The sequence below is a fragment of the Toxotes jaculatrix genome, chromosome 4 (assembly GCF_017976425.1).
Source record: "Toxotes jaculatrix isolate fToxJac2 chromosome 4, fToxJac2.pri, whole genome shotgun sequence".
Taxonomy (NCBI): Eukaryota; Metazoa; Chordata; class Actinopteri; family Toxotidae; genus Toxotes; species Toxotes jaculatrix.
This window is the reverse complement of record NC_054397.1, coordinates 5,727,979-5,752,004: the sequence shown is the minus strand read 5'-3', so window position 1 is coordinate 5,752,004 and position 24,026 is coordinate 5,727,979. Positions and strand designations below refer to the sequence as shown.

At 41.8% G+C, this 24,026-nt stretch overlaps 1 protein-coding gene across 1 annotated transcript in view; it reads left to right on the top strand.

The window, feature by feature from the left end:
* The first annotated feature begins 262 nt into the window (after nt 1-262).
* LOC121181105 (protein sidekick-1-like) overlaps nt 263-24,026 on the top strand; it is a 212,333-nt gene continuing 188,569 nt past the window's right edge. Inside the window, exon 1 of the mRNA XM_041036906.1 lies at nt 263-640. Coding sequence (XP_040892840.1) covers nt 469-640 — 172 coding nt within the window. The 5' untranslated portion in view covers nt 263-468. The remainder of the gene's footprint in view (nt 641-24,026) is intronic.

The following is a 24,026-nucleotide window of genomic DNA, read 5'->3' as shown; positions in this document are numbered from 1 at the left end:
CTCAAATGTATTAATTCCGTGCTCGGATCAATCCAAATGAAAATGAGGTATCGCAGGGCGCAGAGACACACGGACTCCGCCACAGCATACAGAGATTACCGTGCCGTTACACTGTGAAGCCAGACTAGTGAGAGAAAGTCTTTCTGTTGGTGAGGCGAACCCCCCCCCCCCCCCCCCCCCCCCCTTCCACCCCCCTTCCACCCCGCTCCTCCTCCTCCGTCTCCCGCTGCCTGCCGAGTTTTGGACACCGGAGCTGGGAAGTCATAGCGGGGAGCTTGTCGGCAGTGACAGCGGTGAACTCCTGCAGCCCGGATCTTCGCCACACACGGGAAAGCGCGGAGCTGCCCGGGCTGAATCCCGTTCTTCTCCGCTCGGACATCTTCCCGTACAGAGAGAGAGATAGAGAGAGAGAGTTGCAGCAGCAAAGCACAAGCGGACGCGGACACCGTTGGTCCCCTCTCCGGCGCGATGAAACCAGGAATTAGCTGCCCCGATGGATCCGCGGAGCACGCGGAGGGACAGGCGGCAGGGAGCCGGCAGATGATGACGGGGATCGGGACGACCCGAAGTGGGAGCCGGTGTCTGCCTCTGTTTCTCCTGCTCCTTCTCGGCAGCAGCTGCCACATGTTGCACGGCCAAGGTAAGAGCTGAGCTCCCTGGTGTCCTGGGTTCAAATGTCAGATGATGCACTGAATAATGTTTACCTTTATGTATGCATTTAGATCCATTCATACTGTAGGTGTTTGAAAGGTAAAACTGGCATTGTGCAAAGTGTCATTTGTCATTGGGACCATGGTGAACAAGGGGAAAGTGAGATGATGACTTTTAAACTGGAAAGAAGGGTGTGATTTATTGTTATTAGGTCAACAACGTTGCTTTTTTTTTTAGTTTATTTAGGTTGATTGTGTGAGTGAAGGGGGGGGGGGGTTACTACATTAAATATGTAAGGTATTGTTATGGTTATGATGATGCATAGATTGTAGGACGATGATTGTTGGATTAAAGTATTGAGGATGTGTATGGGGGGGTTGTTACAGCTTCCAAGCATTGATAATCTCCCTCTTAGTTAATGACCTGCTTAACTACAGCTCTTGATGTAGCCCTAAAGCACACACAAATGCACAGACACATAGACACATGCAGCTGCACATAGTGTGATACTTTAAGTTGCGTCTTATTAGTTTAGTTTCAACACTGTTGAGCTAGCAGGTGTCCAGATGAGTGCGTGTGACTTATTGGGTTACTGCATGGAGTAATTGTTGAATACAGCAACAGGAAAGACGACAGATATGATGAGATATCGATTCTTGACCAAAGCTGTTTGTGGAAATCGTGTGTTGCTATGTTACATTCGTTTATGTGCTTTTTTTTTCTTTTGTAGCTATAAAGAGAGAGAGAGAGAGAGAGACAGAGTGATGGAGAGAAACTGTGGATATTTGTGTGTTTCTGTGTTTGTGTGTGTCTTTGTGTGTATGTGTGCATGTACCTCATGGGATCATGTCAGAGTGGCAAAACAAAAGCACAGAAAAGGTCAGGCTGGTGTCGGAGCACAGTTTTCTCTGGGTCACAGATGGCGTGGTGGGCAGAATGTGAGGCTGAGGGTTACATGGAGGAGGGGGTCTCAGGAATGTCTGTGCATGTATGTGTGTGTGTTAGAGGTGGGGGTGAACTATTTGTCAACGTACAGAGAATATGTGTGCCATTTAAGTGCAGGAAAGTGTCTGCGTGAGTGTGAGAGAGGGAGCAGAGGGAGGAGGGAGGCAGTGTGGTGAAGAGGAGAAGGAGCAGAGGAGGGAGAGGGGAGTGGCAGGGAAAGGGGGTGAGAAGAAAAAATGGAGTGGGGGGGCTAAAGAGGGAATGCGGCGCACCGTGCTTGTCACTCAGAAAGCTGTGCCTGCAGTTCAATCGATGATGACGGTATGACAACACCTCTGTGTGTGTCAAAAGTTACTCTCCTCTCGCTTCTTTTCCCAGTCATCACACTTACCGTCTTTCCTCCCTCCCTCCTCGGTGTTGAGGAGGAGGTGGAAGACGGAGAGATGGTGTGGTTGCAGAGTCAGCTCCTTCCGTCCTCCCTCTAATGTCAAGGTCTCAGCAACAGTACCCAAGTTACCACCCCCCACCCTTCCAGCTGTCTTGGCTCAAAGGGGGGGGGTTCCCTGCCGTGAAATGTCTATACCTCAGGGTGGCTGGCAGGGGTTGTGTTTGTATATGCGTGTGTGCTGGGGATAGGGGGCGAATTGGGAATTATTGAAACAGATTCGGGATGAGGCTGTTGGAGGTGGTGGTGGAGGGGGGTGGGGTTATTGATTTGATAAGCTGTGCCAGGCGGTCAATCGAAGGCTGTAGATTTTCCAGGTTCCGACCCCTCTATCCCCAGCATTTATCAGGACGTTTTATTTTAGGAGGAAAAGGATGAAATTCATGAGCCAAGGTTGATCCTCCTGATCTCTCCCCGTCTCTTGCTGCCTCCTCCCCTCTGTCCCTCTCTCTCTCTTTCACTCTCTCTCCCTCTTTCTCTCAGTCAATCGATGCCCACACCCCTCCTCATAAATGCGAGGCTTTATATGAGCCAACTCTCGTCTCTGGGAGCACATTTAAATAAGCTCATCGATCTTTCATTTTAGAGTTTAAGTGACGGCAGCATTTTACTGTCTTTCTCCTCCTCCTCCTCTTCCTCCCCCCCTTACTCCACCTCTCATCTGCTCACCTCTCCACCCTCCCTTCTTTATTCATAACTTATCCCTCGCCCCCCCCCCCCCCCCCCCCTACCTCCACTGCCTCCCACAGCCACTGAGTGGGTCCTGCTCCACAGCTGTTTGTCTGATTCACATTTCCAGCATGGATACAGACAGAGCCTAGACTTTATAATCTGACTGAAGCTAAGGATGGGTCACATTCAGTGTGCTTCAAAATGTAAACCATATTCTGCAACACTAACAGGCAGAGTTCAGAATGCCTCACTATCCTTAATATTACTGTTGTAAGATGAAATCCTTGCCAGCTGTTCAGGATTTTATGTTGAACAGCTTTGCAGTTTGAGGGCCATGCATTTTGGAGATTTATCAACCTGAATCGGATAGGACCACCTAACACTTTGAATGACATTAGGACATGAAAATGCCCAAAGTCAGAGGGGGTTCACATAACAACAGCATGAACCATTAGGTCTGTAATACAGAGAATTATTTTTGTCCTAGTTCCTAATGTGGATAATGATAATGGCCCGTAAGTAGCCAAAGCGTAATGAAAAAATACTGCTGGTCTTCATTATTGCTACCCTTGCCCAAGGTAATTGCATTAAAATGTGGCTTGAGCGTCCCAGCTGTTAAACCATTGCGCTTCTCTCTAGTCTAAAAAATAAATTGCAGGTCAAAATTTTTTGAGCTCTTACTAAAGTTTAGTTTGTAATCATGACTTTGGTAGTTGCCTTTAGGTTCAAGTAGGTCAAGCATAATTTTGCATGGCCACGCTGTCCCACTTAGAGGATCTATCAGAGTGATTAGGTTTGATATGACACATGTCATTGGCTCGGCTAAGCCGGAGCTTGATGCTGATCGGACCACTGGGCATGCTTAAGTGAACTGAGGCCACTGATTTGACATTTGGATGGTGGGCTGTGGGCTGTGAGAGTTCTGAGCGTTAAGTCAGAACCCAAATCAAACAGACTAGCGTGCAACTTACACATGTGCACCCCCCCCCCCCCCCCCCCACACACACACACACACGCACACACACATTACACACAAAGCCCTTCTCTCTCATCAGTGTCAAACAGTTAAAGCTGATGTGGAAATTTGCTTAACCATGTTGTAATGAGGAGAGGGTACATTAGAGGCCTCGTCTAACTGATTATCATCGTCCACGCTGCACAACCTTACCGTGACTTTTCTACCTCCCAGACTCTCTTATGAATCTTAGGTCTGTTTTTACGTCACAGTTTTACGTTTTATCACATTCCACTTCATGGTCTCACTCTTTCTGCGACGAGCTTGTGAAAACCAGTATTTTTAGAAGAGTTGTGAAGCAGTTTGTAGTAGAGGCTTTTTTATCACCAGAAGTATTATAGCACTTTCTGTTACTTTAGCATGCAACCTGGGGATTTTGATGTATTTTAAACTGCAAATTTAGTGATAGTTAGATAGACAATTATACACATGTTCTTCGGTTGTTCACAGACACAAATTTAATCCCACAGTAGAATAGCTCAAATTCTGGAGGCCTTCGGAGAGACTTACAAGCCTGATGGATTGTGTGTGTGCATGTGTATTAGAGAAGGGGAGGAAACGATGGAGGAGAAGACTGTGTGTGTGTGTGTGTGTGTGTGATAGATGTCAGGTTAGGCAGGTCTAAGAGGAAGTGAGGTCCCTGGTCGACTCCCTTATTTCCTGTCTGTCAGGAGGAACAAATCACCACACTTACAGAGCCACCTGACACTTGGCGCTCTGTGTGTGTACTTGGTTGTGTGTTTGAGAGGGACAGAGTTTGTGTGTGTCTGCCTGTCTCTGTGTGCACCAGGTATGTGAAAGAGATTTTAGTCTTGACAGGACTGCAGACTACATACAGTATGTGTTGCTGGCAGCTGTGTATTTGTGTTGTGTGTTTCAGATTGATGCTAACCCTCTATCAGTCCTAAGTGTTTTCTTCTTACAGCAGAAGAAGTGGCAGCTATAGACAAGCAGCCAGTCTCCTAATGGAAAATAATCACCTGTGTGTGTCTGTGTGAGAAGTGGTTTTTGTGAGTATCAAGGCGAGCGAAGCAGGTGCATCTACCCCATCTTCTTTTGTTCAAAGACATACTTGCGGTAGCTGGAACGACTTTTCTGGCAAGTGATAAGTTGGGTTGGCGAGGCCATTTAAAGGTCAGTTGGGTCATGTTTCCGTGTGCAGCAGTATTACCGTGACTGTGGTCAGTTCAAAGCACAATATGTTAAACAACATACGTATGCCAGAGATGTAATTGCCAGTAGCTTTGAGTGTGTATGAAGTGTCTCCACGTGTGCTTCTGCCCAGTTCGAATGGTTTCCTGTTTCTGTGAAAAGATGCATTTTATAGAGGTTTACCTCAAAAACATCCTTCAGAGCTTTGAAATATGAGCCAAGTGGGATACACTCTGCTCTTCCTCTGCCTCCCTCTCTGTCTTGCTTCTTTTTGCTCCTCATTTTTTTTGTATTTGCTCTCTCAGTATTGCTCCTCTACTTTTTGGTTTCTTATTCTATCCCTCCACGTCTCATCAGAAGGCACTACAGAATCCATTGCTGCAGGCCACATAGGTGGAATGGAGACTATTCTGCTGTTTAGGCTGTTTGGTGTTTATTATGTAAGATAGGAGGAGGAGGTTGTTATTGATCCGCTGCGTGTACGTGTGTCAGGTATGAGGTGGGGGATAACACAAAAGCTTATCTTGTAGTTTTCAAGATGGCTCTACGGCGAGACACCCAAATAAAGCAGAACGCCTGCAAAACATGAACTTTACTGACTGACTGAACTGTGAGGTATCAGAAAGCAAAGAGACTGACAGACAGAAATCAAGATCGGGAGACAAACAGGAAGATAGGTGCATGTGTGTGCACGCACACAACTTTTGTTTGTCAGCTAGAGTGTAGGTAAAGTTTAAATCCATGATCTTGTCTCATAGTGACTCCCATTAGACTGTTACTAAAGTAACACTTGCGACAGAATATTGTGGCCCCCTGTTATTAGGTTTAGTCTTGTATAAGTCTGTGTCCCTCTTAGACATAGATGACCGACATTCATGGCGATATTTGAATTTAGAGCTAAACCAAATAGTTTCTGAGTCATTTTTCAAAAACAGAATAAAAATTCTGAAGATTTACAACTTTCTCTGTATTTTATCCTTGTTCATTTTACAGCTTTGTGTTTTGGACCAAAAGTCGGACAAAACAAGACATTTAAAGACGTCACCTCAGGCTTTTTAAGCAGTCAGTCAAGCAAGTTATCATCAGATTGATCAGTAAAGAAAAACAATCGTTAGTTGCAGCTTTATTTGTACTTCAGAGTTTAAAGATCCCTTTTCAAAGTAATTCTGTACAGTTGATCTTAGTTGTATATTGCTTTTATTTTTCCCCACAGTGCATGATAACATAATTCAATAATATTGATGCACGACTTACATGAATTCTCCTGAAAGTCTTGAATTTTACATGGAACTATCACAAGCTCATTAGCTGTACAGTTAATGTTTGATAATCATCTTTTTGTTGTGTGGCAGTTCTGGAGAAGTATATTAAGCCCTTACATTAGAAGTCACAGCCTTTGATATGTAACATCCATCCATGTAATTAAAAAAACTGACAAACAGCTTTTCTGAAGTGCAAAGAGAAACCAAATCAATGCTCTCATTGTAAGAACCTGAAAACAATGGTTTAGTTTGTAATGCGGAACTTGTGACTTTTGGATTTAAATATTTACATGTATCCTGATATGTTGAATTAGACAAGATGGTGGCCTTCAAATGCAGTTTTGCACAATTTGCCTGAGGACCGTCGCTTCGACTGAAAGTAATAAAGTAAAAATTTATTGTTTGAATGAGCTAAATAAGTTTCTTATTAAGGGGGAATCACGAAGAGTCAAAACAAGACTTTCTAGTGGTTGCTGTGCAAATTAATGTCAGTAACACAGTAATTTAATAAGACCTCTGGCTATTGTGAAAGCAGAATGGCTATGGGGAATTGTAGAAAAAAATCTTTTTTCCACTGTTGAGGGGTAACACTGTGCTTGCTTAGCAGCTCACGTAGCTACCACAGACTAGAGTTACATTTTAAATGTGACAGTGAGCTGCTGTGCTCACCTTCATGAAAATAGAACGTATTTACTTGGAATAAATATTTGAATATCACTGCAAATTAACAATAGGTGTATTCTTATAATTACTAGTGAATTGGTAACTACAACAAGAAGCTTCAAAACAAACACAACCTGATGAAACTAACATGCTCATTAGTTTAAGAGACAACAAATTTAATTATGAAAAATTAATTATGATTTAAGCTCATCTTAAGTGGCAGTGGTGTCAGAGCAGAGATACACAAAAGAAATGACACCTTGTCTCTACCATATCCATCATTGTGTCACCTTGTCATGTGTCACCTGTGCGTCTCCTGACACCAAGTCAGTATTTTGCCCTATATAAAACAACTGCGCCATTGATCGATTACTTTAGATCTACATTAAAATTAATAAAGCAGGTCATATTTTTAAAAGATTTGACTTTGAGCTGAACAACTTTGTATTAAGGAAATATAAGACGTTATAGCCTTTTTTTGACTTTCTGTTTACGTACAGTACCGTATGTAAATAGAAATGGAAACATCATTCAATATAACTCAATCCTAGAATACACCCATGTTGACTACAGCTTTCTAATGAAGCCATAGAGCTCAATCAACACCTTCATTCATTTTCTGAATTGGTTGTAATTGTTTGTGGAATTATATTTCGGCTGACTATTGTGCTTGAGACCTTTGGGTATTTTCCTCCTACAGCATCTGATAAAAAAAAAGACATGAAAAGCAGGGAGATCAAAGGTGCCAGATGAAAAATAAACCACAGAACACCTTGTCAAATGTGAAAGGGGTATAGAGTATGTATATTCAAAAATGTCATAAAACTCTCACAGTGACACAATGGATTCTTGTTCGTGAGAATATTTCTGTCTCACACCGCTGCTTTGTTCTCTTTTTTTGAGATAACCCATATGAGATGAATCCTTTTCTGAATATTTTCACTGTTTTTGAAACAAGCTGCAGCCAGAGGAAGATGAGACAAGAACTAATAAATGAAACCAAGAGCCACTGTGACAGTTTCATCACATGTAGTACATTTTATGGGGCTTAATGGTATTAAGAACTTTGAACCCAGCGATAGAAATAAACAGTGCAAAGTTGTTATCCAGAGCCCAACGCCTCTAGGAAGGACCACAGACAACCACGTGAGGATTAATCTCTAATTACACGGGTTCCACGTGTGAAAAGAAAATGTTTGTGAAACTTACTTTGCCTCATATACGGCAGGTGTTTTACTGTATGTTCCACGCTTATATTAAAGATGAACCTGTGACATATTTATCACCATATTGCTTAAGAAAACTGTGCTCATATCAGCAGTTTGCTTCCTTGTTTCTAGACAACCCTTTCCTTCCTACCCAAGGTCATGCTTACACTGCCCACTTAGTTGTCCTAACTCATCAGTCGTGCCATTTGACTATTCCCGTGCTATCGCCTCTTCTTTATTAAGTGTGCTTTTGAAATTTTCTACACGCTCCAGTGAAAGTCTGTCACAAGATCTTTGGGGTACTATTTAAATATTAGACGGTAATATGAAAATTACATTTCTATTTTTTTGCGTAAACAGCTCTCTTTTGTTCAAAACAGGAAAATCAGGTTAAGAGCTAACACCATAATCAAACTGAACAGTCATGATCATGAAGTGGTTTTGCACTGTATAAACTGGTGGGGTGGAGCTGATGTTGTGAGCAAAACATGTCTCACAATTTTCAAGACGTATCTGGTCATAAATGGCCCATGACCTGGTCCAGAGCGGGAATCAGCACCACATGTAACCAAATCCATAAATGAAACTGAACAGATTCACTTCTCATCATTAAATGTTGTGCATTATAAATTTATTGGAAGCAGTTATTGTGCAGCAGATCTCACACAGGAGGCTACGTATGAGGACAGGAATTTTCTTTGTAATTAGTAGCCCTGCACTCAGTGACAACCTGCCATACTGCACATATGACTGTTAAAGTGGTGTTTATGTGTTCTGCATGCATACTATAAAAATAGCATAGGTACAGAAATAAAAATCACAAGTGTATCCATGAAATACATTTACATGCATATCACATGCCTTCTGTTTATAAATATTTTGATCGTTTATGTAAATATATAACATTTTACCTTCTTATTACAGTCCATATGTTGGACTGTATGAGGCGAATATTGAGTGTAGAAGTACTGACTCAGTATAAAGTGATTTCAGATTTGGATTTATGGAAGACAATAACATTTATGACGCACAAAAATAACAGATTTCAGGTTCCTGTGACATACACAAGGTAATCTAGGAACAGATTCCTATTTACAGGAACAACTGGTGGAAATAAAACTGATACTACTGACACACACACACACACACACGCACACACACACACACACACACTCACTCTTTCCTAACACCTGGGAAATACCTTTTAAACCCTAGCCTTGTCCTGCCAGTCATTTAATGGCAGTGCTAGATTAGTTGAAGGCTCAAGAGGTGAAGAAAGTGACTTCCTCATCCAGCGTGTTTCACTCAGTATAGGGATTTGAACTGGCAACCTTCCAGTGGATCACACCCCAGACTGTTTCTCTTTATCTCTGTGCTTTTTCCTCTGTTCTCTGTCTCTCTCGCTCTCTCTCTGCTTCTTTTCTTCCCCTGTCTCACTTTTCTTCGCTGCTTTCACTTGCTCCATTTTTACTGTGGCTTTTGCAGGGCGTGGAGTGATATGGAGTGTAGGTTTTTCAGTGGAAGAACATCAAATGTGCCGCCCTCCCCGCCCTCCCCGTACCAAACGCACCTGGCTGAGGCTCTTTGTTTGTTTGTGTATGTTTTTATTGTGGTGTGGCCATCAAGCTATTTGAATGGGATCTTTGCATAGTGAATGACCAGTCATGGAATATTTCTGAGGTCAGGCGGGGGTTGAGCAGAAGTGCGGGAGTGTACATCATTGTGTGTATTAGCGCAGCATGATTTACTTGTTCAGTGCAAGGGCTTTACCCTGCTGCAGGTGTGTGTTCTCAGCTTGATGCGTTTGATCTGCCACAGGTGTTTGAGAGGGTGGCTCTGGCTCTGTGTGTGTGTTTGCGCACACTTGTCTACATATGGTGATTTATGCTATAGGCTCAGAGCAAAAAAAAAAAAGACCGTTTTTGATCTCATCTAGAAATAGGCAGGAAGTACTATACTGTGTGTGTGTCTTGAGTGTGTGTGTGTGTGTGTCTGGCCAGAGGTTTTTAGCTTAGTCCTTTGATCCAAGCTAGAGGTGGGCATACCTCCGTGAGGAGCTAGCCAGCAGTATGGAGACTTGGCTTGCACTACAGAAGTGTGTGTATGTGTGTGTCTGTGAGAGTGAATGTGGGGCAAGTGTATGGCCAGAATCAAAAAGTGGTGGCTTGTGTTTGTACTGCATGTATATGAGTGTGCACACAGCCAAAACCCTGCTGTTTTGCATGTTGGCGTGTGTCTCATCAGATTTGTGGTATGTCTTAATTCTGCTCAGAATATGCTATTCTGCATATTACAGAATAGCATATTTTCCGTGTCCTATATTTTCAAAAATGTATGTGGGGCTACATTGATTGAGAATAGATTTAAATTCTTCTTATTTTATTACCACCTCCTCAGTTAGACCCTTATTTAGATCTGTGATTTAAGTTTTTGCACAGTCCTACTGTAGTTGTAATTTTACATGTACACCCCAGTGCGTTAATTCCATTCTAGAGCTTCATGCAGGGATAAGAGCCTTTCTTCAGAAATGAATCATTGCATTAGTGCTGGCAGAGCACTGAAGTTGTGCACACCATCAGCTCATATAACCATTAATTTTGTCCTAACAAACCACCAATCAATCACCAATCACCAGTCTCTGCTCTCTGCTCAAGCTCTCAGTCAGTTTTGGATTATTACTGTATATGGATGCTAGAGGTTGTGCTGTATTCTTCTACCTGCGGGTTTTATCCTTTCGTAACCTCAGCCTTTTCTACTTTCTTTACCAAAGTTGACAATACACAGATATCAACGTGTTGCTGGTTCTGCTCTATCCAACCCTCTGTTCTGATCAGTTGTTTATTTCTGACAGCTGACACACAGAGTGTAAAGCGTTTTAATAAACAAGTCATTGAAAAGGGATTGGGATTGCAGCTAATATCAGTTTTGCACATGAGCTTGGTATCTTCTCAGATAGTGTTGTAAATGAAATTCATCCATGCGCAGTCATTTTATTTTAAAAGGCCATTCTGTTTTTCAGATTTTAGACTCTAGGTTTCATAGATCTTTTTGCTCTTAGTTTGGAAATGCATGGTCTCGTGGCTTATACTGTATATGCTGTTTCATCCATCTTCACTCAGGGAAACGTCCTCTGTATGTCTGTTCATCAGCTAGGGGCATTTTTCAGTAAGAAGTGGTACTAGAAACTGGAAAGCTATAACTATCAGTGGGCTCACTTTTCCACAACTCAAATTTTTGCTAATTTGAAGCCGGGGTTCATGTGTAAAATGCTACTTAAAATCAAAATGTACATGAGCCACCATTTTTATTTCAAATTAGTGGATCAGTGTTTTTGATGATGACTAGCACGCCATGTCTAAACTAGCAGTCAGTCAAAATCCTCCTAATATTAAATTGATATTTTGACTGTGATGGGATTGAATAATGGTCAAAATGCACTGTGAAGAGAAGTGGTGTTGATTGATGGATGAGGAAATGAATGGGCTCAGATGGATGAGAAGAAATACTGGTTTGAGGAGAAGTAATCAACAAGGGAAAATAAGGAATTCATGGAGAAAGTAGGAGGAAAGAGAGAATAGGTTGTCACTTATGGGGTCACTGGAGCAGATGGATGGATGAGGGAAGACGGCACGGAAACGGACAGACGTAATCAAAACAAAGTCTAAGACACTTAGTCAAGATGGATGAAGTGAGTTCCTCAAAGAGAAAAACTAAGAAGAGAAAATAGTTTGTTGGCTAATGGACTCACTTTATCTATTTTCTTTACCATTCTTCTAATCCCGTTTTACTCACTTCATCTTTCTCTTCAATCGTTACACATCATTCTTCTCTACCACCCCTGCCTGCGTTACATCTTTCTCTCCTTTCTACCACTTATTTCGCTCCTCCACTCTCTGTAATTGGGAAGGGGCGGTGCACACGCATTCATCTCATTAAGTGCACGCACACATGAACACACACACACAATTCCCACAGACATTTAAATGAATGTGTGTGTGGATTGAATCACAAGTCATCTCTCACAGGATTCACTTTATCTTGTGAATGTGAGAGCAGAAAGAGAGAAAGGCAAACAAATGAAAATAAAATGAAAGCATTCAAGTGAAAGGGAGAAATTAATTATCCTGTTTGCTTCTTGATGCAAACCTTTCAGTAGTGCCGTGTGCCGAGTTTGCACACACAGTGCACAACATTTCAGGACACACACACACACAAAAATACATTCTCCCACCCTTAGTTTTCTGGAGTTACGTTCCAACCTGGCGGCTCCGCTGTGTTTAGTATGGTGGTTGTGTTTGACTCAGCAAAATGTTCATGACAGTCAACTATGCCATTCAGTGTTTTGTTTGAGTTTTCAACCTGTCACCACATCACGCTACTGGACATGACATTTAGCTCCAAATGTTTTTGGATATTGTTTGCCATAGAAAGTAACAATGGGGAAAAATGATAAGGTCAATATAAGTTATGGAATAGAATTAATAGAAAGCCCACAGTAATAAATTGCTTACTAACTGAATCTGCATAAGATGTGTATGTATATGTATATGTACAGTCCAAATCATAAGTAGTTGGACAGTTGCACATTTTCTGTCCTTCAGGCTCTGTGCTTCAGCACATTCATTTTGAAGTTAAATAATGGATACTACAGTGAAGTGCCAAGACTCAGCTTTAATTTGAGTAGGTTTATGTCCACATTAAAAGAACTGTGTGGCCCTTTTAACACATAGTGCCCAAACTGGAAGGGTTCAAAAGTAATTGGACACCTGGCTACTAAATGTTTCTTGGGGATCTGTGTGTCGGTTCAGCGCTAGTTCATGTGCAGAAACAGCTCACACGTGGCTCAGAGTTGATGCAGAGTTGAGAGTTGTCATTCAGATTGAAGTGGAGTTGTCTGTCAGTATGGGGAGTAAAGAGAGTAAAGACAGTAATGAGGCTCAAAAGAGCAAAACAAAAATCAGAAATTGGCAGACATCATCCACAAATCTAGTGGATGATGAAAATTGTTTGCTTGGTGAAGAAAAAGACCTCTATGACTGCACAGCAAGTCAAGAATGCTCTCCAGGACCCAGGCATAGAAGCTTCCTTGTCGATGATCAAGAGAGGACTTCATGACCATAACCCAAGCCCCCAGGAACGGAGCTGGGCCGTGAAGAAGTTTTGCCATAGTGGCCAGACCGCATTACAACAACTTTCATTTCATTCGTCACGTGACGCACACTGGCCCAAAAAGCTTTTCCACTATGCACTGTGACTGGAGAAGGGGCCACTGAAATGAATCTGCAGATTCATTGATAATGAAAATAATTGTTAGTTGCAGCTCCAACAATTTGCTTCTTGAAACAAATCTGTACATTGCTACTGTAAGCCTGATAATGCAGGAGTAGGCTTGTTGCCAATGTACTAATGGTAAGTAAAATTACATTTTTCATGCAGGCCCACTCTAGATTACACCATGCATCTTGTGTTGCTTTGACATGACAGCAAAATAACAATCCACAGTGAATTTTACTTTTAATTATCTCCTCTTATGAAAAAAGACGTGAAATTTATCAAATGAACCATTTTAAAAACAAAAGACTGTAAATGAGCCAAATGACATGACAGGATCATTTTTTTAAACAGATGATACCCGGAGTTTCCCTGTGAATTACTTTGCTCTTCCAGTGCTGAATGCAGGTTGATGTAGTTTGATCTGTATTGATGCTGTTTAGCTGTGAGTCAAGACTATCAAAAGTTTATAGTGTAGGCAGTTTCACTATAAAGATGGTTATCAGCCGAAATCAGTTGTGTAAAGAGTTTACAGCCTCAGAAACAGGGGGAGTCACTTGCTTTTCTGCATTTTACATAATCTGTAATCAAATGCTTCATGTTCTGTAGTTGTTAGTGAAACTATGTCAGCACACTGAAAACCTTATTTTGTGGTTTAGCAAGTTGTTATGGGAATTTTAACATTTTGTTGAGTAAAGAATTAAACAATCAACTGGAAATATAATCTCAATTTTAGAACCTGTGGGAAACAGTTTCTTAGGTGCTATCATGGAGACAGCCACAATGCTGGTTTTCTTTTAGTCTTTGCTGTAATGTCTTTATTGTGTGTGTGTAAATGTCCCCAGGTATGGCTGCACTGAATGCATCCTTTTAAATCACTTAAGAAAATTACAGGGAACAGACAGGATTTTTTTAAATATACATCAAGTCTCTGTAGTTGTTGCCAACGTGCATTTATTATACAAATTTCCTCTAATATTCCTTTATATGAACTGGGATTTTGGTTTCTTTTGAAATTTAACTTAAACTCAAAATGCACATCGTCTGTCCTTGAGTTGCTGTATGTTATATTTGGGTTTTTATATGGTAATACTTGGGTTAGTCTGCTTTGAGACACAGATGCTGAGGGTGGATGAGAGGAACTGATGTGACTGGCCCTCACTGTTCACACCAGCTACACCCGCTGACGCTGCAGTTCTCCTACTAATAATATATTCATCCTGGTTCAACATTTCCACATTATGCCCTGCTGCATCAAGGCTGTTCTTGCACTTTGACATGTACAGGTTTACACTACGCAGGAAATTAGAGACCAGCATGTGGTTATTGTTGGGATTTTATCGTATGGCTGAATTGATTTTATGACAGATGTTTTGATACAGTAACTGATGAACTGTGTTAAGCAGCTCATTCACATTTCCTTAAGGTGATAATAGAAGGGTTACAGCTTGTCAGGTTTAATAGTTCTTAGTATTAAAGTTCTTAGAACTGAATCATGGTTGAATGCTGTTACTGTTGAATTATATTCATTAACAGTCTACTAAGAGATTTTTCTTGTTTTTCAGAAAGACAGCATGGCCATGATTATTCACAATGAGTGAACGTATGCCTGTGTTTGGACAGTATTTGAGACAAGGAGATGTTGTATAATAACAATATAATGAAAGTGATCTTGAAGGCAGAGTTTGTTTAAGCAGAATTCTGTTTATTGGAGATCTCACAGATGTGGTTGAGAGAAGATGATCATCAGTACATGATAGCATATTGGGTGTGCCAGGTGTGTGTCCATCCTATGAAATAGTAAAAGAGGGAGTTAATGTGACGAAATAACACAACTCTTCATTCCAAGATGCTGACATCTTGTGGTATTACCTGGATAAATATTGTTTTGTATGAGTACAAAGTCTAAAAACATGTTTATAAAATAATTTTATATAACAGGAGATATAGAGAAAAGTCAAGCTCTTTCATGCAAGGCAAAGCATTCAGGCATAGCAAAAGAAAGGACACAAAACATAGATTATTGGCTATAGTTATTGATATTTTCCTCAGGAAAAACCCAGGATAGATATGTTCACTGCCAGGCTACATTTTGCCCTCAGCAGCAGAGAAATCGATGAAAATGTTCTGTGGTTCTCAACAGGACAACCTGACCTGTCCTACAGTACATCCCTGACATGATTTTTTTAAGTGAAGCCGTGAGGACTGTTTACTGGTACTACAGCACAGGGCTCAGCTCTGCTCTTTATCCTGCATTCATGGACAGCCACCCACCTGCTCAGTTTTTGAGAGCCAATTTGTACCAATCTATGGTAAATATGTCACGCATGGACAAAACAAGGTCTGACTTACACAGCGAAACCACAAATTCTCATGCGACCAGTGTAACATTGGTATTATAACAGTAATCTATAATAGTTCTCTGTAATAATATGATAGTGTTCTCTGAAAGGCGCTGTGTGGGTTTTTGCTCCAATAATCCACTGTTCTAAATGTCAGTCCACGGCTCTAGGCAAACATTATGCTGATTACTACAACCATCATTTCTAAACAGCTCCTCATGCCCGGCAAACACACCTTGAATGGCCATTGTGCATGTGTGTGTTTGTGTTTGGGCCTGGAATTTACTGTTCAGTAAATTCTTATTCTTGGCAAAATCTACTTGATTATGTGCTTTCAGAGTCACTTTATCTGACACAGTGGCTTATTAGGATGTCAGTTGCTCATCAAAGTGTGTGCATGTGTGTGTGTGTGTGTGTGTGCGCCTTTGTGAGCACCTTGAGCATTTTTGTGCATCAGGAGTGTGGATAATTGCAGTGTGTCTGTGTGTTTGTGTATGTGAATGGGCTTTTAAACCACCTGCCTTCAACACACTCAACACAATCACTGCTGAAAGAATTTCTCAGTCTTCAGCACCTCCTCGTCTCAGTCCTCTCTCTCTCTCTCTCTCTCTCTCTCTCTCTCTCTCTCTCTCTCTCTCTCTCTCTCTCTCTTTGTCTGTCTTTCCATTTCGCTGTGCCGCTTTCCTTCTTTCCTTTTCCCTTTCTGTTCTCACCTCATGGTCTTCCTGTCCATCGCTAGTCTAAATCTAATTAGCTTGGATCATGGATGTATTAGGCTTGTATAATGACACAGCTGGGCCTCCCTCTCCATTTACCAAACACATTCACACTCTGCGCACAGCAGACATTAGATGCAAACCTATATTGTCATAAATGAAAAGAACCGAGGGAGATGGCGGGAGGGAGAGGTGCGTTTTATTTGTTTGTGTGCTGGGGAAGGAACAATACTGTATGTAATACAAGGTCAATTTATTCATTCACATCCTCATATTTCCCTGCAGCACCGACTCCCCAACACAATGAGAAACACATTGAGCTAATGTATCCCAAAAATTAAGATAATTTATGAAAAGCCAACCGTGAGCTAAAACCTGAGTATAGCAGCTATCAAAGTTATGCAGGCAGAAAAACACAAAAAGACAAACGCACACACAAGTATACAGCACAGCCTATGCACATGCGGGTTTAAGAGGACTGTATATGGATCAGCTTGCATAGAGAAATACGGTTCTGTTCTTAAGTTTTTCAATTTTCTGCAGCACAAATCGTTGCGTTGTGTTGCACATGCACCCATGCTTATAAAGGCAGACACACACACAAATAAGTTAACTGAACAACATTCATAAATCCAAAAGCTGGTTTATGTACTGATTGGACAGCAAGACACAGGTTTAAATGGTCAGTGGTTTTTCCCATGTTAGCACAACTCATGTTCCCTTTTTCGGTCAGAACACACGGGCAGAACACACACAACATCTTAAATGCGGTGACACGCATTAAATGAGAGAGAAAGGCTCAGCGCTCAGTCTGAGTATTTGAGGTTTACATTTCCAGTAGTTTCCAAATTTCACATTTCAAGGAGTTTTACAAATCCCCTTTCATTTTACCTCTCTCTCTCATTCTTTCTTGTGTTCTCTCTCTCTCCTCTTGGTCTGACTGTGTCTTTCCATGCTGTCACCCCCCCCCCCCCCGCCTTGGTGTCACATTACATTCAGTCTGCAGAAACTTTCCTTTTTCATTTCTCTCACTCCTCTCTTGCTCCGTCTGTCACTTTCCACCCCCCTTCCCCTCTCGTGTCCCCATTTCCTTCCCTTTAATCTCATGTCTTGTTGCCCCTCTTTCCCTCTGGCTCCATACAAGGGGAAGAGGGTGGTAAGTAACCCATCCCAGAGGGGAGATCCACTAACTGCACCCTTTGGCACCAGCTGTCTGTCTGAGGCCTGATGTATGTGCACTGTGAGTAGCCTTCCACAGCTCTGGGTGACGGATTTTTTTTCTTGTGTGTGTGTGTGTGTGTGTGTGTGTGTGTGTGTGTGTGTGCGCGTGTGTGTGTGTTTGTATGTGTATGTGTGTGTGTATGTGTGCATGTGTGTGTGAGAGAGCCAGTGAGTCAGAGAAGAGGGTGTTTGGTGAATGTGGTTGGTAACTCTATCTTGGACGACATGCAGCTAAAAGCATTAGGTTATAACAACTGCCAGCCCTGGCAGCATTTGACGGGGCTTTGGGCAAGGATAGAAGGACAAATGGGGTGTGGTGCCTTACAGCTGTGTGTATGTGTGTGTCTGTATATGTGTGTGTGTGTGTGTATGTCTGTATCCCATTCCATCAACGCCAGTCCCTGTGTGAGCACTTAGTGATTATGGTGGCCCAGAGTTGTTAATTTGTGTAATCAGTGTTTAATTGGCATTGAGGAAAACACATTAATCAGACCAGAATAAGTCTCCGGCTTCTTCACGCAGTCATTCATTAGTCTACTCCAATCAGCCAATCACAGACAGCCTGGGAGCATGGCATACTGGGTTGCAATCACAAGTTCCACTAAGGCACAAGGATGGCATCTTACTGGTCACACCATGTTGCCATAATGCCACTTCATGAGCACAATTACTGAAGTGCCAAAGCCTGTGTTTGGATGTAAGTGTGTTACTTCAACAGTCCACACACTCATCCCCAGTAATTGGATGTGAAATTTCCTCAACTTCTTTCACATGTGCTCTGTGTTTGTGTGTGTGTGTGTGTGTGTGTGTGTGTGCGTACTTGTAATTCTGTCGTTGTGAGGACCAGCTTGAGTTACAGACCTTTTTGAGTGAGGATATTTTGACCAGTCTTTACATTCTGATACACCTTCAAAGGGTTGTCTGAGGGTTAGAATCAGGTTTAGATTAGGGTTAGGGGTTAGGCATTTAGTTGTGATGGTTAAGGTTAGGGTGAAGGGTAGGGAATGCGTTATGTCAATGCACAGATAGAAGTGCACAAAGATAGAAGTACAGCTTTGTGTGGGTATGTGTGTGTGTGAGGAGGTCGTGTCTCTGATGTGTAAAGGCCTTGAAGGTGTAATGCTCTTCAGTGTGTAAGAGTTTGTGTTCATGAGGATGGGTTTATCTTTTGTGTAGACACGGGCTGCATCAAATGTACCTCATCCTCTGCACACAGAACAAACACACAAACCAAAGATGATGATCATTAGGCTGCTTTGGTGCCCCTCCAGCACAGGTACTGCATTTAGGCATTGTGGTTGAAAGAAGTACTTTTTCTTCTTCGCTGGCTCAGTCTGTCTCTCCCTGCCTGCAATTACACGCACATTGATGATGAAACGTGCAAAACAGTCCATTTAGCTCTTACCATGTTCCAAAGATGAAGTGATTATTTAAAAAAAAAAAATAATAAAGAGATGAGGAGAGAGAGGAGGATGCAGGTGGAGAGGGAGAGCCAACAAGAGGTCCCGACTCAGCTGATGATGACAGTGGAGGCTGCGAGGAGAGTGCAGGTGCAGGCAGGGGAGACCGTTTGAGACAGTGAAGCAGAAAAAGTACGACTTACAACCACGATGTCTAATGCAGTACCCACGGTGGTGGTACAAGGGGAAAGCTATGCTGTGTTTGTATTGAATCCAATGTGGCCTGTCCGTTGCAGGCAACTCTAAACTTGTTACCGGGTCAACACAGTTTAAGCTTGAAACTTTGAAGTCGCACAACCACAGTAAGAAACACAAAACCTGCAGGGGCCGATGCATCGCCCGCAGCACGGAGCCCCTCCCCACTTCTTTTCAGCGGTTAGATGAGAGTAATCGCTCAAGAGAGGAGAATGAAGTGGTCATCATTTTGAACACTTGTCTGTAACACAGTGAAGGAGGAACTCTCCTTCATTCACAAAAAAAAAGCATGTGAAGCACCAGTGTTACCAGTGGAACAGTTAGGCTGGAGCCCCAGTACGCACACGCACACGCACAAATGCAAAACGAGAAGTCGACTGTAAACAGGTGGATATTATCACTGAGTATTCAGAGTCAGTATTCTCATCCAGGTGGTGCATTTCAGTAGGCAGATTGTTGTTTTGATACAATTCAAGGATAAAAGCACAGTGAACGCTCTGTTTATGTTTGAGATGCAGTCCAACCTTATGAATGCAGCAGCTGTTTTTCATGGGATTTGACATGTACCTAGCTTATGATGCGATTTCCTTGTTGTTATCGCTGCAGTACAAAGGTTGCTTTACATTTTGTCGCAAACCATGATAATGTAGTTAATACCAGTTACACCTGCAAAATCAGCTCTGACTGGGGATCTAATAAATGAAATGGACTTTGCTTAGAAAGTACCGGAGTTTTAACTTAATGCAGCTCTTGCTTGTTTTAAAGTACAAGTACATCCTTATTTCTGTGACACTGTGACCTCTAAACTATTTCTTAAATGTTTTATGTTGATTTTGTGGTTAATTGTTGTGGGGTACAACCACTGGATATAGCTGCTGTCATTACACCACCCACCCACTTTTATTGATCAGGAAAGGAAAAGCCTTTGGGCATTATGTCAAAAATGAGAGCAGAGTTCTGCCATCTCCAGAAGGACTGGGAAGAGATAATAATACGACTGAGGTACGACTTTCTTAACGGTGCCATTGCTGCTCTAATGGAGCATCCTCTGTCCCCACCCAAAAAAACCTAAAACACAAAATAGTCCTGCTTAATCAATAAGACGTATTTACTATGAGTTCCTACTTTTCCAAAATTATAGGTAGGATATTTCAGCATAAACAGGTTTTTATAGTTAAGTTGAGCAAGTTGGAGATGAAAAAAAGTTTTTTTTTTGTGGAGTCAATTTTAGACAGCTACAGACTGAGCCCTGCAAGAGGAAATAATTTGGGTTCTTAGCAATGCAATTTTATGCTTCTGTTCTCCATCAAGAGATGAAGAACACATCACAAGAACACACTGGTCCTTCTTGATGCTTATAATTGGACCTAGGATTGGATTGTCTGGTCTCTATCAAGCCAGTGTAGCAAAGCTATTGTAAAACTTTCAAAGGCGACTCTACGGTGGGGGCTTGAAGCGTTCGATAACAAATATGAATGGGGTTGAATGATGGTGCTGACAAAATGGAATTTTTTTATGTCTCTCCAGAGGAGCAAGGGAAGAGACAAGTAGTATGTATTTTCAGCTTTACAATATATACCACTGAGACTGAGGAAAGATTCTTTTCTTTAGTTGTAATGATGGGATTATGCTGGCACATCCACACAGGTGTTACAAATTGTAGAGTCACAAGACATGCAACATGACAGGCAATAAGAGCCTCTGTGCCATGATCCTGCGACCTTTACTTGCTGTTTGAACCTGGTTTGTTTGTTGGGATGGATCACATGGCATTGGTTTGCCAACTGCTGATAAGTAATGGAGTTGTAGCTAAAGAGGGTGAGGCTGCATCTGGTTATTAGACAAAGTCTGAACTCCAGAAAACTGGTTTTCTGATTATACTAGTGGATTATTATCTGGTAAAAAAAAAAAGAAAAAGGCAATTAGATCTGTTGAATAATAAACAGGTCTTTCAAGGATTTCTGTTGACGTGTGAATCTTGTGCTTCAGTATGAGAGTAAATCTGTACTCCACAAAATCAGCTCAGAGCTATTTCTGAAATGAGACACCACATTTTCAGTACTGGAGCAACATGGCTGTGAAATCACATGTTGGATCTTCATCTTTTTGTTGCATATATTTGGATTCATGCTTTTGGCTCTTACATACAACCAGGATCCATTTTTTATGAGAAGATAAAACATATAAGGCTGAGAATCAATATTGAGAAAATTGAGATACACACACTACAGTAAATTACGGTGCTTTGTTTTAATTCAGAAACTTAGAATATTGTGTTTCTCATTATGGCATAGACTCAGATGATTAGTTGAGCTTCAGCTATCTCTAATTTAGTGTGCATTTGTGTGTGTGCATTTTGGCCTGCTTGTTAGCACCATGCAAGAACCAAAGTGCACTTTTTAATTACAGCTCTCAGATAATTTAGAAAGGAAGAGAGAGGGAGCGCAGGGGGAAGAGAGTGAGTCGTGGAGGAGGGTTAGTTTAATCTCACAGTTCGTTTCACCCGTTACTTTTGGTTTTATACTTCCTTTTAAAGACATAAATCACTGATCATCCTAGAGAAAGGCAGCGAGAGAGAGTGAGAGAGAGAGTGAGAGAGAGACTGTTAGATTAGCAGCAGTAGTTATATAATCATTTAATCAGATTATAAGTACATTAGCCATCATTTTCCTCTCTGTGATAAAGAGGTAAAAGCATGAAGGAGTAAACAGGGGCCTTGCAACCGACCAACCGTAGATGTGCATAAACAAATTGGGTCATTGGAAGCATGTTTGTGTGTGTGTCTGTGTGTGTGTGTGTGAGAAAGAGAGAGAGAGAGAGAGAGAGAGAGAGAGAGAGAGAGATTATGCTTCAAGTGAATAAATGTTTATGTTTGTCTCTTAAGTACATCTGCTCTCAGTGACTCTGCAGTGTTTACCAGCTGTTCACAGTTGGAGCATCCATAAATATACAAATAACCCATGAATTCATTCATTTAGTCCCATGTATGTCTGGCTATCTAATCTTAATATTACACTGCTGTCTCTGTCGACCTGCGTACTCTATATGTGTACATGCGTGTCTGCATAAATTGCGATAAATCAAGTGTTTACAGGAAAAGGAAAACTGTGGGCAATTTCTGCTCTCCTCTTTTCAAACAAGTCTCGTGGGGAAATGTTAGGGAAAGGAGAAATAGAAAACAAGTGAATAAACTCAAATAAAACTTTCTGGTGTTTGTCTGGGTAGAAGAGGAATAATACATGGAGAACTTTCCTTTTCTTTCCAGGCCAGTAATTCCCTAATAGGAAGGCAATCACTTCTGGGCATTTTTGTTCAAAATTTGCTCGAAAGAGGCATGAAATGAACCTGCAAATTAAAGCGTTGCCAGTTATTTATACACACAAATTGAAACTCTGCACTTTTTGTCACTGACTTTGACTTTCCTAACATCCTCCCCTCTGCCCATACGGGAAGTTGGAGGATGGAAAGAGAAAGAAGAGAAAAGTGGGTATGATTTAAAGAAAAAACTTTTTTTCCTCTATTCATGGAGGAGCAGGAGGGTGATAGAAGAGTCAAGAGAGCTAAAAGCAGAGGGGGAATGCTGCTTTGTGTTGCAATCCAGTGTAGGCTGCAGGACTTTATAAATAGACACGGATATGCATCATTGACTCCAGGCTCTATTCTGGTCTTTTCATGTATGTATGGTTGTGGGTAGAATTTTGATTGTTGTGGAAAAGGTCTATTCTGAGTTTTTGCTTGTGAATATGTGAAGATGTGTGTGTGTGTGTGTGTGTGTGTGTGTGTGTGTGTGTCTTTTTGTTACTTCTTTGGGACCTTTTGTGGTACAAACACCAATCTTGTTGGGACCAACAGTCCTCATGGGGACCAAAGCCTGGTCCTAATGAGATCCTGGTTAGTGTTAGCATGTCCACAATGAATGGAAGTCAGTGCACTGTCCTAACAAGTACAGCTGCACAAACTTGTGTGTGTGTGTGTGTGTGTGTGTGTGTGTTGAGTGCATATGTCTGTTTGTATGCATATATGGAGAGAGAGGAATATCTGTGTGAGTGTGCGTCTTCACACCTTGGCCACAAACAGGAGTGTTAAAACCTCTCTGGCAGTGTGTGCAGACAGCGTTTTCACTCCTCTCCTCTCCATCTTTCCCCCTCTGCCACTCACTCCATCCTAGAGGACATGTTCTGAGACATTTACACCCTGGTTCTGTCCGTGTGATATTTTCTCCCCCACTCTCTCCCCCGTGACGCTTGTTTTCTCCACCCTTGCCTCTGTTCTCTCTCTTCCCAACATGGTCTTAGACACCCCACACACTTCCACCCCATCCACCACCACGTTTCCTCCCCGTCTTCCACCTCTTCTGCTTTCGATCCCTCCTTCCCTCCTGGGTTCAGGTGTGTCTAATCAATGTCTAAGCTGTTTAATCCTCTCTAGATGCTGCGCTGCCATGTGTGTGTCTGCGAGCGTCTGTGTATGCGTGTCTGCCTGATTGTGGTGTCCTTGTATTTAATACAGACACAGAATGAAAATAAGGGAAGTCAGAGTAAGAAAGGGAGAGGGTAGAACTGGTCTAACCTCAACAAAGAACTGCTGTGGATGAATTTGTGTGCATGATAATTAATTTGTCAGCAAGCGTTCTGTGAAAACACAAAAAATGTTATTTCAGCGGGGGTGTGTAGTTTACCCTCTCAGATGATTTGATGCAAATCTATACATGATTTGACAGTGTGATCCACAATTCAAAGTGAATTTTAGATAAATTGATTCTTATCCTTTCAACTACATTTTCGAATAGAACCACCGTATTTCCTCAA